A 14,602-nucleotide genomic window follows, 5' to 3' on the forward strand; every position below is an offset into this window, starting at 1 on the left:
TTCATATGGGCCCTTGACTATTGCTTTTAGACAAATCAAAAAAAATAGTAAGTCCATCAGTTAACAGAATAATAACATGTCCTGCCTTTGAATCATGTAGAGTAAAAAAGGCTATAAGAGTGTCTGTACAATAAAAAAATTGATTGTTCGACAAGTCTAACTACTGTTGGCCCAAGGATTTGTGTACTTAACGTTGACTAGAACATAGTTCGTACTGTCCGTACAGGGTTTATATCATTCTGATTAATTACGTAGAGGTGGTTGGTCCTAAATTATGTTCAAAATTGATTAATTTGTGTGCAATAAGCGGTGTGGGAGATTACTGCTTAGACATGTCATCAGCATTCTTTCGACTTCAGTGCTCTTCATAAATAACTTGATCGTAATTTTTTGGCAACTCCACCAATACCTGGATACTGTACTGGATAAGAAGCTCTACCAAAAGCAGGCTCTTCCCACCCTTTGCAAATACATCAGTCCTATTGTATAATGCTTCTACCCCTTTTGCTTAGTGCAAACACAATGGTGCTCTGCTGTGCCCCTCGTGCTCTCACTAAAATAATTCTAGACACGCCCATGCGAGGGGCTGCAGCGATGCATTATGGTGAGAGCATGACAGTGGCTGCTTGGCAAGATATAGAGCATTCTGACCCATTATACTCACAACCAATTTGTTCAAAAGGTTTGCCATAATTCCGTCACAGCAACACAGGAAACAGGGCCACTGGCAGGCTCCAAAGACAACGCTTATTTATTTATCCACCGAGGTATTTTTCTTTGGCACTAAAACAGGGGTGTGTGTGCATTTGCGCTCACAGCACGCCGTGTGAGCAAGACCTGCTCAGTCAAAGTCCATGTCAATTCCAAGACCAGTTCCAGTCGAATTCAAGTCAAGACCAGGTTTAAAGCAAGCCAAGCCCGAGAGCAGGGCAATTTGAGAAGTATTCAATATGTAGACGAAGAGGGAGAACTTCAAACCTGTTATTCAAAATGAAAGACATAAATAATTAGGTTTTCTGACAGACAACTTGAGACAAATTTAGCTATGACTGCAACTGATGAATGCATCAGGATTTTAGACAGTTATCTGTAGATGTTTTTACTGGTGAAATTCTTTATATTCCTGGATATTACCCCCCCCCCCCCCCCCCCCCCCCCCAAACAAAATAAAAATAAACATTTTAACAACAGATTATCCAGAATAATTGGAACTTTGTTTCTGTATGATATGTTACAGTTAATCTCTTTACAAAACAACAAAAAAACTATTTGTTTTTTGTTTTTATTTTTACAAAGTTATGTAATGTGAATCGTGATGGGGAAACTATAAGAGATACATTTTTCTATGTTTGAGTGTACCAACTTGATCGAAATACAGTTTTCTTTTTTTCTTTTTAAGAAATACTCAAGCAGCTACCCTGCATCGACTGATAGGATCTGACTTGCAGGTATTATTTTCCCCCTAATCCCTAACTAGTCACACGGGGCCTTCTTGGAAGAAGGGGGGCATGCAAGTCTACCTTTCTACAATTTACTTCTGTAAGACCCTGGTAGTGGTCTTTTCAAAGAGGGGGTAATTTCTCATTGTAACAAAATCCCCCTTTGGCTTAATAATGAGAAGATTGATGTGACAGAGACACGACATGTCCTGTCAAACAGCCGGGCAGCCGGGGAGAGGCCACTGAAAGACGCAAGTAGCTGAGAAAGGAGGATGGAGCACAGCCAAAAAAGAGTGACAGGTTCATGTAAGCCCAGTAGTGGAAATATGCAGACGCAGGCATTTGAGTAGGTATACACATATAGGTATGACCTCAGTTCACTTAATTATACGCCGGGTAACCAAACCTCCAGTTTGATTGCATCACTGCGTTTTAGGTAAAAGAAAAGAAGAAGAAAAATCTCATCTCTTGGAAAGCTTTTGTAACATGGTAGCCGTCTTTAAAAGTAGTAGTGCACGTGACAAAGGCACACACAAAGACAGTGGGGGAGACAACGAGTGGTTGTGTGTGTGTGTGTGTGTGTGTGTGTGTGTGTGTGTGTGTGTGTGTGTGTGTGTGTGTTTGTGGAGAGGCAGGTTGTCGCGTCGCTCGTCTCTAATGCAATATACTGTACGTGTGTCCCTTTTAGACCGGCAGAAGCCAATGCGGCCAGCAGAAGACGAGAAAGGGAGGAGAAGAGGAGCGGAGCGATGGACTCCCCGCCCTCTCAAGAGGTCGATGACATCAATAAGAAGCTAATAATCCTGCCTCAAGCTACCTCGGAGGGGCTTGCCACAGCGAGCCACTGCAGTCTACCCCTTCCCCTCCTCCCCATACATCTCCGTCTCTACATCCCCAGAGGACCATGGGGCTGGGTAGGGGGAGTGAAAGCGATGGATACTGAGGTGTTTTGAAAAAGAGGGAAAAGAGACATTTTGCTCTTCCTCACGTTTAGCTATCGATGAGGCCCACTAGGGACCGTCTGCTATTGATTGCGCCTTCCTTTCTTTGGGGCTGCGGTGCTTGTTATGGGCGGCACGTACAGGGGGCTTTGTTGGTGTGTGCATGTGTGTGTGTTTGAGTGTATGAATACATATTGTAGATATATATATATGTACATGCAAAACTTTATGTGTGTGTGTGTTTTGTGTGCGTGCGCGCACATGCATGCTTTTTTGCTGTAGCCATCGCCGTTGCCTGCGGTGATTTCCGAAGATAAAGTAATTAGATGCTTGATTGGGGGGAGGGCGTGAACCAGTCTGCGCTCCTATGGCGTGTGCATGCGCATGTGTTGGCCGTGAGTCACAAACAGCTCTGCGAGAAAATGTCAAGACGGAATCCAAACAGAGCACCATATTAGCTCATGTGAAAGTAAATATGATATGATTACTGCAAATAGATCCAACGACTTCTCATACAGGATGAATCATTAGCACAACACGTGGTCGTTAGGGTGATATTACATTCAGCTCTGTGTGGTTGTCTAGAAACACACACACACACACACGCATACATCTCGCACATATACACATTGATTTCCCCACAAGAGGAGAAAACCATGATGTCATCTCTTTTATGCCCTCTGTATTACAGTGTTCATTTCCAAAGGCCAAAGTTAACCAACTGATGCCACCTTGAGGTGGATTGTGACAACTGCACAAGTTAAACGACGCCGGATACGGACATTATGAAAGGAATATGCCACCGCTGCGATGGCATAATAATGTATATGGGTGAGATGTACTGGACAATAAGCGCATGCCCCGTGGCACAACATGTGTTTTACTTTGCTCGACACTTACAATAAATGCCCGCAGAAGCCATGGTATAATCTCAATTTATTACAAATTATTGATTGTTTATCAGTCGACACAGTTTATAGTCACAGAATCTGATTGTTCAGGACTGAAAGTAAATCCTGTGGTTTGCGACATTGTCATTTGTCTTATTCAACAGAACATTGGATGTTACAATAAGCCGGTGAGAGTTTGTAAGTGGACGTGTGTGTCTTTGCTTTCAGTGGGTGTGTTGATGCCTCACCTCTCTTGACTTGATTCTCTCATTATAAGGTCACGTTCTCACCCTCTCCCTCTCTTTCCACACACACACACACACACACACACGCACGTGCGCAAACTTCCTACTCCCACGTTACTTTCTCACCTCTTTGGTGACGTTGTCTTGGACCAGACTGTAGAGGGGCACCACGCGGCTGACCTCCAGCAGCACAGGGATGGGGGAAGGCTGCTCTCCGCTCCTGCCGTTGCCACCGCGGCCTCTCCCCGACACTCCTCCCATCACGGCCTGGTGGTGGCACAGGTGGCAGCCGGTTGGACAGCTCCCCTTTTCCTCGCAGCGGATCTCCACGCCATCCACCATGTCGTCAGACAGCAGCTGGCTCTTCTGCAGTGCCGACAGGTAGCTGATGAATGGCACCGACTTCAGCTCACGGCGCCCACCTCCACCGGCGCCTTGGTCTGTGGCCTCTGGAGGAGTAGACAGGAGATAATGGGGGGGGGGGGGGGGGGTATCCAGATAAAGATAAAGTTAAAAACAAAAAAAAATATTGAAATTCATTTCAGTAAGATGTGTAGTCACACATCAGCTATTTGTTTCACTTTAATACGTAAAAGCAACTCTGTCTTATTGACAACATTTATGAGTCTTTGGACAAGCAAACAACAGTCGCAGTCCCTCAGTTTTATAGAGGTTCTACATCTGGATTTATTTGACTTGCTGCCCAGGAAAAGACAACAACAACTAATCCCTTACTGTCATCAGCTTTCATAGACAAAGGATGAATGGGAGGGGACGGGGGACGGGGTGTCACTGGCTTCGTCTCTTGAGTGTCAATTACCGCTGTTTGATGTTCTCGTCCGAGTCGCTTTCTTTTCTTTCTCGTCATTTCCTCTTTCTGTGAGAAAACAACACACCGTGTGGCAAGAAGAGGCAGCGGCTGAAGCCGGGGAGGGACAGGAGAGAACGCTTGGTGTTGAGTGATTCACTCGGAGGACACATTAAGCCGTGTTTTACAATGGGGAAGATCCGCCATCTGTGCTGATGTGGCAGATGTGTTTCTGTATTTATTTGCAGTATCAGAATATATGGGGCACATATGTGAATTGTCCAAATGGTTGATGCAAGATTTTCCTCTCGTGACTAAAAAGTCTTTTAAAGTTGGAATTACGGACTTGTGATGCAGCATTGAGACATTCTGCATTATCAGACAGTGCTAAAAGAAAAGTGGTAAAAATTACAATATGTGAGAAATGTTTATCCACAGATGTATAATTGCCCTCAACAAACCCTTGATATTGCAGGTGAATTTTGCTATATTTACGATTGGTTGTCAAAGTATTAAGAAACCTACAAAATATGCAGACTGAGGAACCATCGACCCCCCCCCAGGAAAGGCCCCTGATATTGTGGGATGGTAGGTTGATTGGTACCAATTGGGGTTCAATATCTTAAATTGCGTAACAGTTTTAGTGAAATCAAAAATACTTTAAATGATTATATGTGGCAAAAAGACAACAATAGTGCATCAACTATAAAACGCTGTGTATTTGTGTGTATAGCTCATAGGCTTGACTGAACAAACTAAATAATGAAGCTGTAGTGAAAACTGACTGTCATAAAAGTAAAAAAGGAAATAGTCCGAAGCTAGTCAATACATTTATCTAACAAATCTAAAATATTTTGGTATTACAAAGTGTATATTATGCACTTATGAAAAAACAAACACATTAAATGTTAACTGCACCTCCGGTCACTACAACTTGCAACTAACCCCCAAGACAAGGACATGACCCGTTTGTCCTCAATTGTAGCTTTGACTGTGTTGTTTTTGTGTGTGAAAGGGAATTGAGTCGGCACATACTTATATTCATACTACATATATACATTGTGGCTGTATGCGTCTGTAACACACAAGTAAGCAGTTGGAAGAGTGGGTGGTAACTTAATGTGCAACAGTATGTAAACAGGCTCAAGGGGTGGCCCAAGAGCCCAATTACATGCACTTCTTGAGGCAACACAGACACAGAAAAGAGCTGTCATCACCCAGCTCTCACAATAAAGCCCTGTAGGTCAGGTTGGCTGTGGCTAGCCAGTCTAATTCACTCTTTAATTAATTTCACCCCAGATTACAGATGTTTACTTCCATGGTAACAATTGCACCGTTAAGTGATTTATGGAGAATAAAAATGTAATCGAGGTAATGTGCCTGTCGGAGTCTCCTGCACAATCTTGTTTTCTGTTATCTCAAATGTGTTTTTGGATTTCTACAAGTTTTAGTTTTCTTAATTTATTCACCATATGTTTTTTTATATACTGTTAATCCCGTTTGGAGACAGCCACAGTGAACTGCTCTTGCGTGTAATTTCCATCCGGGATCACTGACATACTTTGTGTGTTTGTTAATTTGTTTTTGAGCAATGCACAGTTTCACTGGAATCTGCCCAGCGGTGACACCCTTCACAAGGAGACATTAAACTGGACCACATGTATTTATGGTCAGTGAAAGGAGTGGCCCGCCACTTTGCTTCTTTATAAACTATGACGGCTGTTTGATTTGTGGAATGGATGTGATATTTATGCAACACTTGCCTGTCATCAGACACAGGCCAGAGATGAATGGAGTGAATTTCCCTGCCATTGATCTTGCAATGCCTCTGTTAATTAAAATGTCTTTGTAGACTGGTTGCAGTATAATTACTCATCAGGGACACATCCCCTCTGGCCAGGGTTATGTTGCCCTGGCAACAACAACAGAGGTGTCAGATATCTTCCCTAGAAATTCTATGCAGATGTTGTTAGATATGATTGCTGTTGCCATTATAGCTTTTGCTTAATTAGAACAGCTCAGAGTGTCAGATGTGGCAGAGACTTCTGATTTTAACAGACCCGTGTTATATCTAGATCATGCTCCTTATTCATTTTATTTTAGTATAAGCCTTACATTTTCAACTGAGCCTCAAATCAATTTTAAATGACTATGAACATGTTAATCTAGATGCATTATCCGCTTAACTAAAGACAAGCAGACCATTTCTTATACGGTCCTAATCCCCATTAATAAAACTCACTTTGTGTAAAGAAGTTTCATGAACATCTTCTAGTAGATTTGGTCTGTTCTGACATCTAGTGGCCCGTCTCTGTACTTACTGGCTTGTGTTTAAAAAAACCGAAAACATGTTTTCAACATCTGGATGTTTCAAATGCAGTACTCCAGGTACTCTGGAGCACATCTTCTGAGTTGAGTTGCAGCACTGACTACTTTCACATGTAAGTAAACAAATCTTACATGTTTGATTCTTTGCAAGATATTGTGATTTAATAACTACTTACATTTTCTCACTACTGTTGCTATTTTTTTACTACTGTTATTTATTTGTGTTTACATTTACTTATTACTGTTTTCATTTCTTATAGTGATAAAATTTACAGTTCTATAATTACATGTATATTTCTATTACAATGATCCTAATTGTTGCCACTGTAATATATGTTCTCTTTTTCTATATATGTCCATAATATTGTATTATCATACTACTTAATGAAATTGAGTTGGTTCTGAGACAAAAAAAATATCATTACTGGTGATAATGTTTGCACTGTTATCACGTTTATGACAATACATCTTGAAATCTGAAAAATAAAAATTATACGTAGGCTTTTTCTTCCTGCTGAAAATGACAACTGTTTTCTTTCAGGATATAACTGTTGAGGAATTTCCGTCTATCCTCCCTGAGAAACTCTTAAGATGAGCCTTCTCAGGCACCAAGCAAGGTCATCCTATCTACGGCAAGCCGAAACAATCGTTGAGCAGCTGAAGTCTCTCTCCAGGTGTCATAGTCGCGGGGAGATGACGACATTACTCCAAACTAAATACAGTACAGACACCGGGGATGGGCAGACTGTCTTGGGACGCCGGACACTTGTGAACCTGTCGATCTGTGTGGCGAACCTGAAGTCTCCTCAATATTGAGCTCTTATAACAGATACTTCTGCCGAAGACATCCACGGTTTCCGTCTTCCTGAATCAGCATCCACTCCATCAATTATTCCATTTCAATAACTTACAGGATATCTAATTGGTATACACCAAATTGCAGTATTAAGAGGAGAGGCAGAATATTCAGTGTGGTAACTGTGTAGAATCCTGGTAAAACTTTGATAAACACCACTTCAGCCATTGAACTGCATCAGCACCGCGGCCGCACCGTCGTCGGGACGCAACGACGCGCGCGCTACACAGCAGCCAATCAAAAGCGCCGGTCGGGCTCCGCGCTGTGCGTATTGCGTAACAGCCCCGGCGGCGTGCGCGTCGTCACGTCGTCAACACTGCAGTACCTCTCTCTCTCTCACTAGCAGCAGCTGCAGTAGCACAAAACACAGCACGCCCGTTAAACCTCTGTACTTCCAAGCAGCAAACTTTGAAGAGAAAGGTAACGTCTCGACGGCAGGAGAGAAACAGTGCGCGCACGGTCGCATGTCTTTCCTCTTCTTCTTCCTTCTAAATGCACGTTCGCCACGACCTGTCACGTCGTGGTCTTGAATAACATGGTGGCGTTGTGTTTAAGGACACCGTCGACGTTGTCTGCCCTGCAGAGAGGCCTCTGCTTTCCCGTGTGTGGACTTCGGGAGCTCGTCCTGTTCAGGGCGCGACGGCGGCAGCATGTGGCCTCGTCAGCCCGCTCGCCTGTCACGTCGTCCGGTCGTTGGCGGCGCATGGGACGACGGTGGCAGCCGTCAAGTGACCCCCGTGTCACAGTGACTGGCAGCGACTCGTCAATTCGCCTCGCCGCCATTCTCACCGTCGCCTCGTTTTGGGAGTTCACTTTCGCGTTCCTCGCAGTGGACTCGACGAGCGTCCGCCGGGCTCCGTGAATAAAACGCGCGCTGTTGTCGACCGCGTTGGTGTTCCCTGTCGTCATTGTTGACCTCGCACATATGTCGGCGACACGGACACAACTTCCTGCTTTCGAATTGACAACGTTCATCTCGCAGTGCCAGTTGAAGCTGGTCATAAACTTGTTACTTTGCCTTAAAAATTAAAAGCTGCAAAACTTGCTGTAAACGGTGAATGCATCATACGAGCAGGGGCGTTTAAGCGGCACTTAAGGGGTCCCAGGCAATGGGGGGGGGGGGGGGGGGGGTATTCGAAATTCGAATCTTCAAACGAATCCAATTGAATATACGTAAAGTTAAAATCATATAAATGCATTTAGACAATTTAGTCAGGAACCAAAAAAAAACCCCTCACAAAATTGCCACTGCTGTGGACAAACGTAATTGGCCGCCCCCCCCCCCCCCCCTGCAATGCCCCTGCCTATGAGCGTCAGACCTCCTTAGGTAATTTAAATAGTGATTTTTCTATTGCTACAAAATACTGCTGCGTCCAGTACAATACACAACTGTGAGACATAACAAATCTATCCAGATGTTTTTTGCTCGCAATGGTTATGAAATAATGTTTTACTTTAATAATAATTTCACACAGAAAGGTGAAATATATGACAATCTAATTCCTTTTGTTGTGTTTTATCACCCTAAGGACAGAGACACAATGGCATCACCAACTTCTCCGCTGGACCCAGATCTAATGAGGGAGGTTCTTGAATGTCCCATCTGCATGGAGACCTACAACCAGGACCAAATGAGACCAAAACTCCTGCAGTGTGGTCACACGCTGTGCCGGCAGTGTCTAGAGAAGCTGTTGGCTACTACCATCAACGGTGTTCGCTGCCCGTTCTGCAGTAAGGTCTCCCGTATGAGCAGCATCTCCCAGTTGGCCGATAATCTCACAGTGCTGAAGATCCTTGATTGTACCATGTCCTGCAGTGCTGCTGCTGCTGCCCTAATGTGCAAGTCCTGCTTCAACCGTCTACCACGTCAGTTCTGCCACGAGTGCACCACAGTCCTCTGTGAGCTCTGCAAAGGGGAGGGCCACCTGCATCAAGGCCATTTGGTCCAACCGATTAGGGTGGCTGCTGAACAGCGTCGCAAAGAACTGGGTGGCAAGCTGTCTGCTCTGCGCAATGTCATGGATGAAATTCAGAAGAAAAAGACAGCCATTGAAAGCATTTCCAAGTCTATGAGACTTAAGTACCGGGCAGTGCAGCAGGACTATACTACAGCTGAGCTGCGTCTTCAAGAGGAACTCAGCAGGTCTCGGAGGTCATTCACAGCTTCCATGGCGGAGGTGGAGAAAATCAATGGGCAGGTCCTGGAGGAGCAGACCTATCTTCTTAACATCGCGGAGGTACAAGTGGTGTCACGCTGTGATTATCTGACAATGCGGGTGAGGCAAAGTGATATTGCCTTGCTAAAGGACGACGGTGGAGGCAGTGATGACGAGGAACTGGATCTGAGGCGCAACTTGCCCACCATGTTTCAGCTGCAAGAGCCAGAGCTCGTCAGAGCAGAGCACTCTAAGCCATTAGAAGTGGGCCAGTTGACCACAAACACTTACATTGTCAATACAGACGATGAGGAGAGTGGGTTAGAGATCGCAATTGAAGGTGATGCAGAGGGTTTAGCTGGGGCTGCAGGGGCTACCAGTGGTGCAATGGGGGCTCCAGTGGATCTTTACAGAGACATCGACATGGTTACAATTGTAGAGGAGACAGTATGTGGTTCACCTGGCAGCTTTAAGTCCAAGTCCATGGATGCAGACGGCGGATCGCCTGCAGGAGCGGGGGTAAGTGCGGGGCCCCTCGTCTGCCAGTTTGTGAAGAAGATGGGCTGCAAGGGAACTCTACCTGGCATGTTCAATTTACCTGTGAGTATCTGTGTCACACCGCAAGGTGAGGTGTTGGTGGCAGACCGTGGCAACTACCGCGTCCAGGTATTCAATCGCAAAGGTTTCCAGCGTGAAATCCGCCGCAATGCCAGTAGCATTGACAACTTTGTCCTGAGCTTCCTCGGGGCTGACTTGCCTAACCTCATCCCCTTATCCATCGCTGTGACTCCTCAAGGTCTGATTGGGATCACTGATAACTACGATAACTCAGTTAAAGTCTACACTATGGATGGACACTGCGTGGCTTGCCACAAGAACCAGCTGGTTAAACCCTGGGGCATCGCCGCCATGCCATCGGGCCAGTTCGTGGTGTCAGATGTGGAAGGCGGCAAGCTGTGGTGTCTTGCGGTGGACCGCAATGTGGGCGTGGTCAGCTACAACCGATTGTGCTCTGCCGTGCGGCCAAAGTTTGTGACATGCGATGCAGCTGGAATGGTCTATTTCACCCAGGGCCTGGCACTCAACTTTGAAAAGCACCAAAATGAGCCCCACCTGGAGGGCGGCTTCTCCATCGGGTCAGTGGGTACCGACGGCAAGCTGGGCAAGCAGCTCAGCCATTTCTTCTCAGCCACAGAGGACTTCCGCTGCATCACTGGCATGTGTGTGGACGCCAATGGGGATTTGTTGGTAACGGACAGTGGCAGGAAAGAAATCATCCAGTTTCCCAAAGAGGGTGGATTCAAAATTCTCATCCAGGAAGGGCTGACTTGCCCTGTGGGAGTAGCCACCACCCAGAAAGGACAGCTGCTGGTGCTGGATTGTTGGGACCACTGTGTCAAAGTCTACTCATACATTCAGAGGAGGCACTCCTCAATTTCTTAGGGGAACAATCCAGTCATAACTGCACCCAAGCATGAGAGGTTTAGCAGTTATGTGTTGGAACAGGTAGAAACACACTTATGTTACTTTAGTTTGGCTGCAGTCCAAAAATTTATCTCCAGCTTCCATTGGATTATTACTGTAATTGAAAGTTGTTTGGTTTCGCTTTAAGGCTACTGGGATTGAATTTAAAACCTCAAATTGAAAATCAGCTAATAAAGCTGCCTCGTAACTACTTATTTTTGATAGATCACAACACTAAAGCAGACCTGGCAACGTTTATTTATGTGGAAGAATACTGGCACAAGTTGTCACATTCAAATAAGCAAAAAAAACAAGCCATTGATGTCAAAGCTAATGCAGGCGCAAAGTACAGATGATTAATCCTCTTCTCTCATTGGCTGCTACATCCACCATACAGCCAGACTCTGTGATGCATGGCTGTCACTGACGTGGCTCGGCTTTACCACAGAAAAAAGAGCAGACGAAGAGCGGAAAATGAACACACATTTACATATGAAATAAAAGCATACCAAGGCTTTTGGCCTGTAAAGCACTTTATTATCGACACGTCACTGTTTCCTAGTGTTGGGTTTCAGTAGCACAGACTGACGTTGCTGTTGCTGAATGCAGCTGGCAGCTTTTAAAGATTACTGTGCAGTTTAGCTCGCGGCAAAAACAGTAACCAAGTATCAGCATTCATCGAATTGCAGAACAGTAAGCGTAGGATCTTAAATTGCCTACAGGAAATAGTGTTGAACTGTATAATAACAACAGGTCCCTGTGGAGGGAAGCTGGGTAATATTGGGCAATATTAATGTAATTTACAGGGGTCCTGGGGGTTACATAAGTCTTCATTAGTCTGTTTATTTCTCAAAGCTTCTTTGAGGTTTGCCGATTAGTTTGATACATTTTAACACTGCATTATTGTAATTTTTTCCCGGTACTTATTAATGTTAAGTTAGCATATGTACATCAGCCACAACCTGAAGAACCGATTATTGGTCACAAAATGGAGCAGTGTATCAGCTTGACCTTTGCACAGCAAAGGTTAGTGATTGCTACTGTTTGATCTTCAAGCCTAATGTCTTGTTATCCAACTTTCTGCTGGTGACATGCCACAGTTGCACTTACATTGTCGCTATGAGTAACATTTGCGAGATAAAACTGCAAATCATACTTCTCACCTTAATTCCAGGCCTCTGTATCCCCTTCTTGGCGTTTATTTTAATTTGAAGAAAGTTAGTGTTGACCAGTTTCACGTATGATCACGGACACTGTAGCTCGTCTTCCTACTCACCACCCAGTCCTACTTGAATACATATATCTTTGGCAGAGTCGGCACCATTCAAGTTATTAATAACAGACTAACACAGCCCTATGGTCCTAGATGACACTTGACACTTTTTTTGTCGCTATGTCTCTATGTCGGTACACCCAGCACTAATTTACTCAAAGACCCAGGCCACAACAGACACCTACAACCTGTTTACGAACTTTGTTCAAACCCAACGATTATTCCAGAGAACATGTCCCAATGCCGTTGTTTTCACACATCTGGACTGGGGTTCCAGAGGGTGGGGGGCCGGCAGGAGTTGTTCAGAATGGCACTGCCAGGGTAATAACAGGTGAAAACGCCTGCATCGCCATCAACAGGCACGGCTTTTCAGTACACTGGGATGTTGGTTCTGTGTTGCTGCGTCTTCCTCTGTCGTGTCTAAGACAGCAGCCATATACAGTATTTCTGCACTGGTGTTAGTTAAAACTGGTCTTTATCAGCATGAATTGTGTGTCTTTATTTTTTTCACGTAGATTAATTGAATTTTTCAGCCAATCTGAAGCGCGAGGAAGACTTTCTGGTGCTTTCAGGTTATATAACAATAAAAGTCACCTTTAATGAAAAAAAAGAATAGTGGCCTAAATACGGGGGATCAAGTTAATCATTGGAACCCATGTAATACTGCTGTATGTAGCATATTCTATCATAAATAGTAAGTATGCCTGCTCTGAGGCAATTTGTCTCTTCCAGTCCACATTTGCTCATGAGAGCAGCATAATGCAAACTGACTCAGTTTCAGCCTTAAAAAATGAATAATTTCACAAAGCTGACCTTAACTTTGCACCTGGAGCCCTGTTAAACAGTAACAGACACATGTACGTATCTGAGCATCAAACTATCATAAAAAAACATAGTTTTTAATGTTTCAAAATAAAAGGTTTAGGAGAAAAAAAATAGTTGAGTGTTAAATATAAGTCTGTCACAGTCACCACCTTGTGCTTTCTTCATTTGACATGTTTTTTTTTTAATTTTCCCATTAGGCCGTGTTATATCTAAGCACTAAATAGATTTGATTCAAGACAGCCTGAGATGCCTGTTGTCCTTGCAACCAAAATATATATATATATATATATTATTTTTTTTGTTTCTCCCAGTGCTTACACTTATTCATGTGGTCAGTAGAAGTAGTCATCACTAGAGAGAATCCAGACTTAATGACAGAAAAATGCAGAAATTGATAGAAAAAACAAAAAAACAAGTGTCCTTGTGTCAATGTGCTCAACATCCGAGTGTGTCACGTCATCTGAATAGGTTTCACCGCGTGTCATTGGACCACCGTTGTTTCAGTGCATACTACTCCAGAGTTAATCACTTTACACTTCTGTCCAGGAACCATGTCCTGCAGTCCTTTGGAGGCTGTGACTTTTATAATGTGTTGAACACATTGCAGACATCTCTGTGTGTAGTCAAATTCATTGTTGAATAACTTGAGTGCAATAAAGAATAAAAAAATCATGAAACTACTTAAATATCAGTTAAGTATTGACTTGTCTCTTCTCACAACACAGTTGTCCATGCAAATCTCTTTAGTTGCCGCCGTTGGCTAGCTGTAGAAATCCATTTGAACTATTTATTTATTTAGATAAGGGTCCTGCATTCAAAGCCTAAATGAAGATCAAGTATAGAGGTCTTATCAGCAAATATATATTATATTATTCATGTGTTGATAATAATTGTCATTTGTTTAGCACTTTTCTTAACTTTTTCTTAAGTCAGTAAGTGCTTCACAAAAGGATAATAAAAAAAACACCAAAAACAACAACAATAAAATAAAAAAAACTCAGATTTAAAAAAAAATATGTTGGAATTGTACTGTAGTTGGAGCTAAATTGAATTACTTCATATACTTTTCCACAGTTTAATCTATAACAATGTATCATTAACTACAGCTGTCAGATAGATTTTGAGGTCATGTGTAAAAAGTACAACATTTCCTTTTGAAATGTAACTGAGTGGTTGCAATAAACATTAATGGAAATATTCAAGTACCAGTAGCTCAAAGTTCCAAGCACCTGAGTATATGTACTGTACTCATTTACTTTTGACCACTGCTTGAAACTTAATGATCTTCGCTTCCTGGGTCTTTCACGCCAGGACAGGCACATTGTGACATTGATTGGTAGGCGACAGGAGATATGCATTTTTCATTTCAGTCAAACA

At 43.5% G+C, this 14,602-nt stretch overlaps 2 protein-coding genes across 2 annotated transcripts in view; one reads left to right on the forward strand and one right to left on the reverse strand.

Moving 5' to 3' along the window:
- Positions 1 to 14,602, reverse strand: part of LOC118285019 (astrotactin-2-like) — a 220,383-nt gene that overhangs the window by 37,773 nt on the left and 168,008 nt on the right. The window contains exon 17 of the mRNA XM_035608297.2: positions 3,642 to 3,964. Within this exon, the coding sequence (XP_035464190.1) occupies positions 3,642 to 3,964 (323 nt within the window). The remainder of the gene's footprint in view (positions 1 to 3,641; positions 3,965 to 14,602) is intronic.
- trim32 (tripartite motif containing 32) lies at positions 7,791 to 13,905 on the forward strand. Its single transcript, XM_035608298.2, has 2 exons — positions 7,791 to 7,927; positions 9,037 to 13,905. The coding sequence occupies exon 2, from the start codon at positions 9,049 to 9,051 to the stop codon at positions 11,104 to 11,106; it is 2,058 nt and encodes a 685-aa protein (XP_035464191.1). The 5' UTR covers positions 7,791 to 7,927; positions 9,037 to 9,048; the 3' UTR covers positions 11,107 to 13,905.

Source organism: Scophthalmus maximus, chromosome 20 (assembly GCF_022379125.1).
Source record: "Scophthalmus maximus strain ysfricsl-2021 chromosome 20, ASM2237912v1, whole genome shotgun sequence".
NCBI classification, from domain to species: Eukaryota; Metazoa; Chordata; class Actinopteri; order Pleuronectiformes; family Scophthalmidae; genus Scophthalmus; species Scophthalmus maximus.

What these genes read in the sequence shown, in the direction of transcription:
- trim32 (XM_035608298.2), top strand. Translation starts at nt 9,049, where the DNA reads ATGGCATCACCAACTTCTCCGCTGGACCCAGATCTAATGAGGGAGGTT.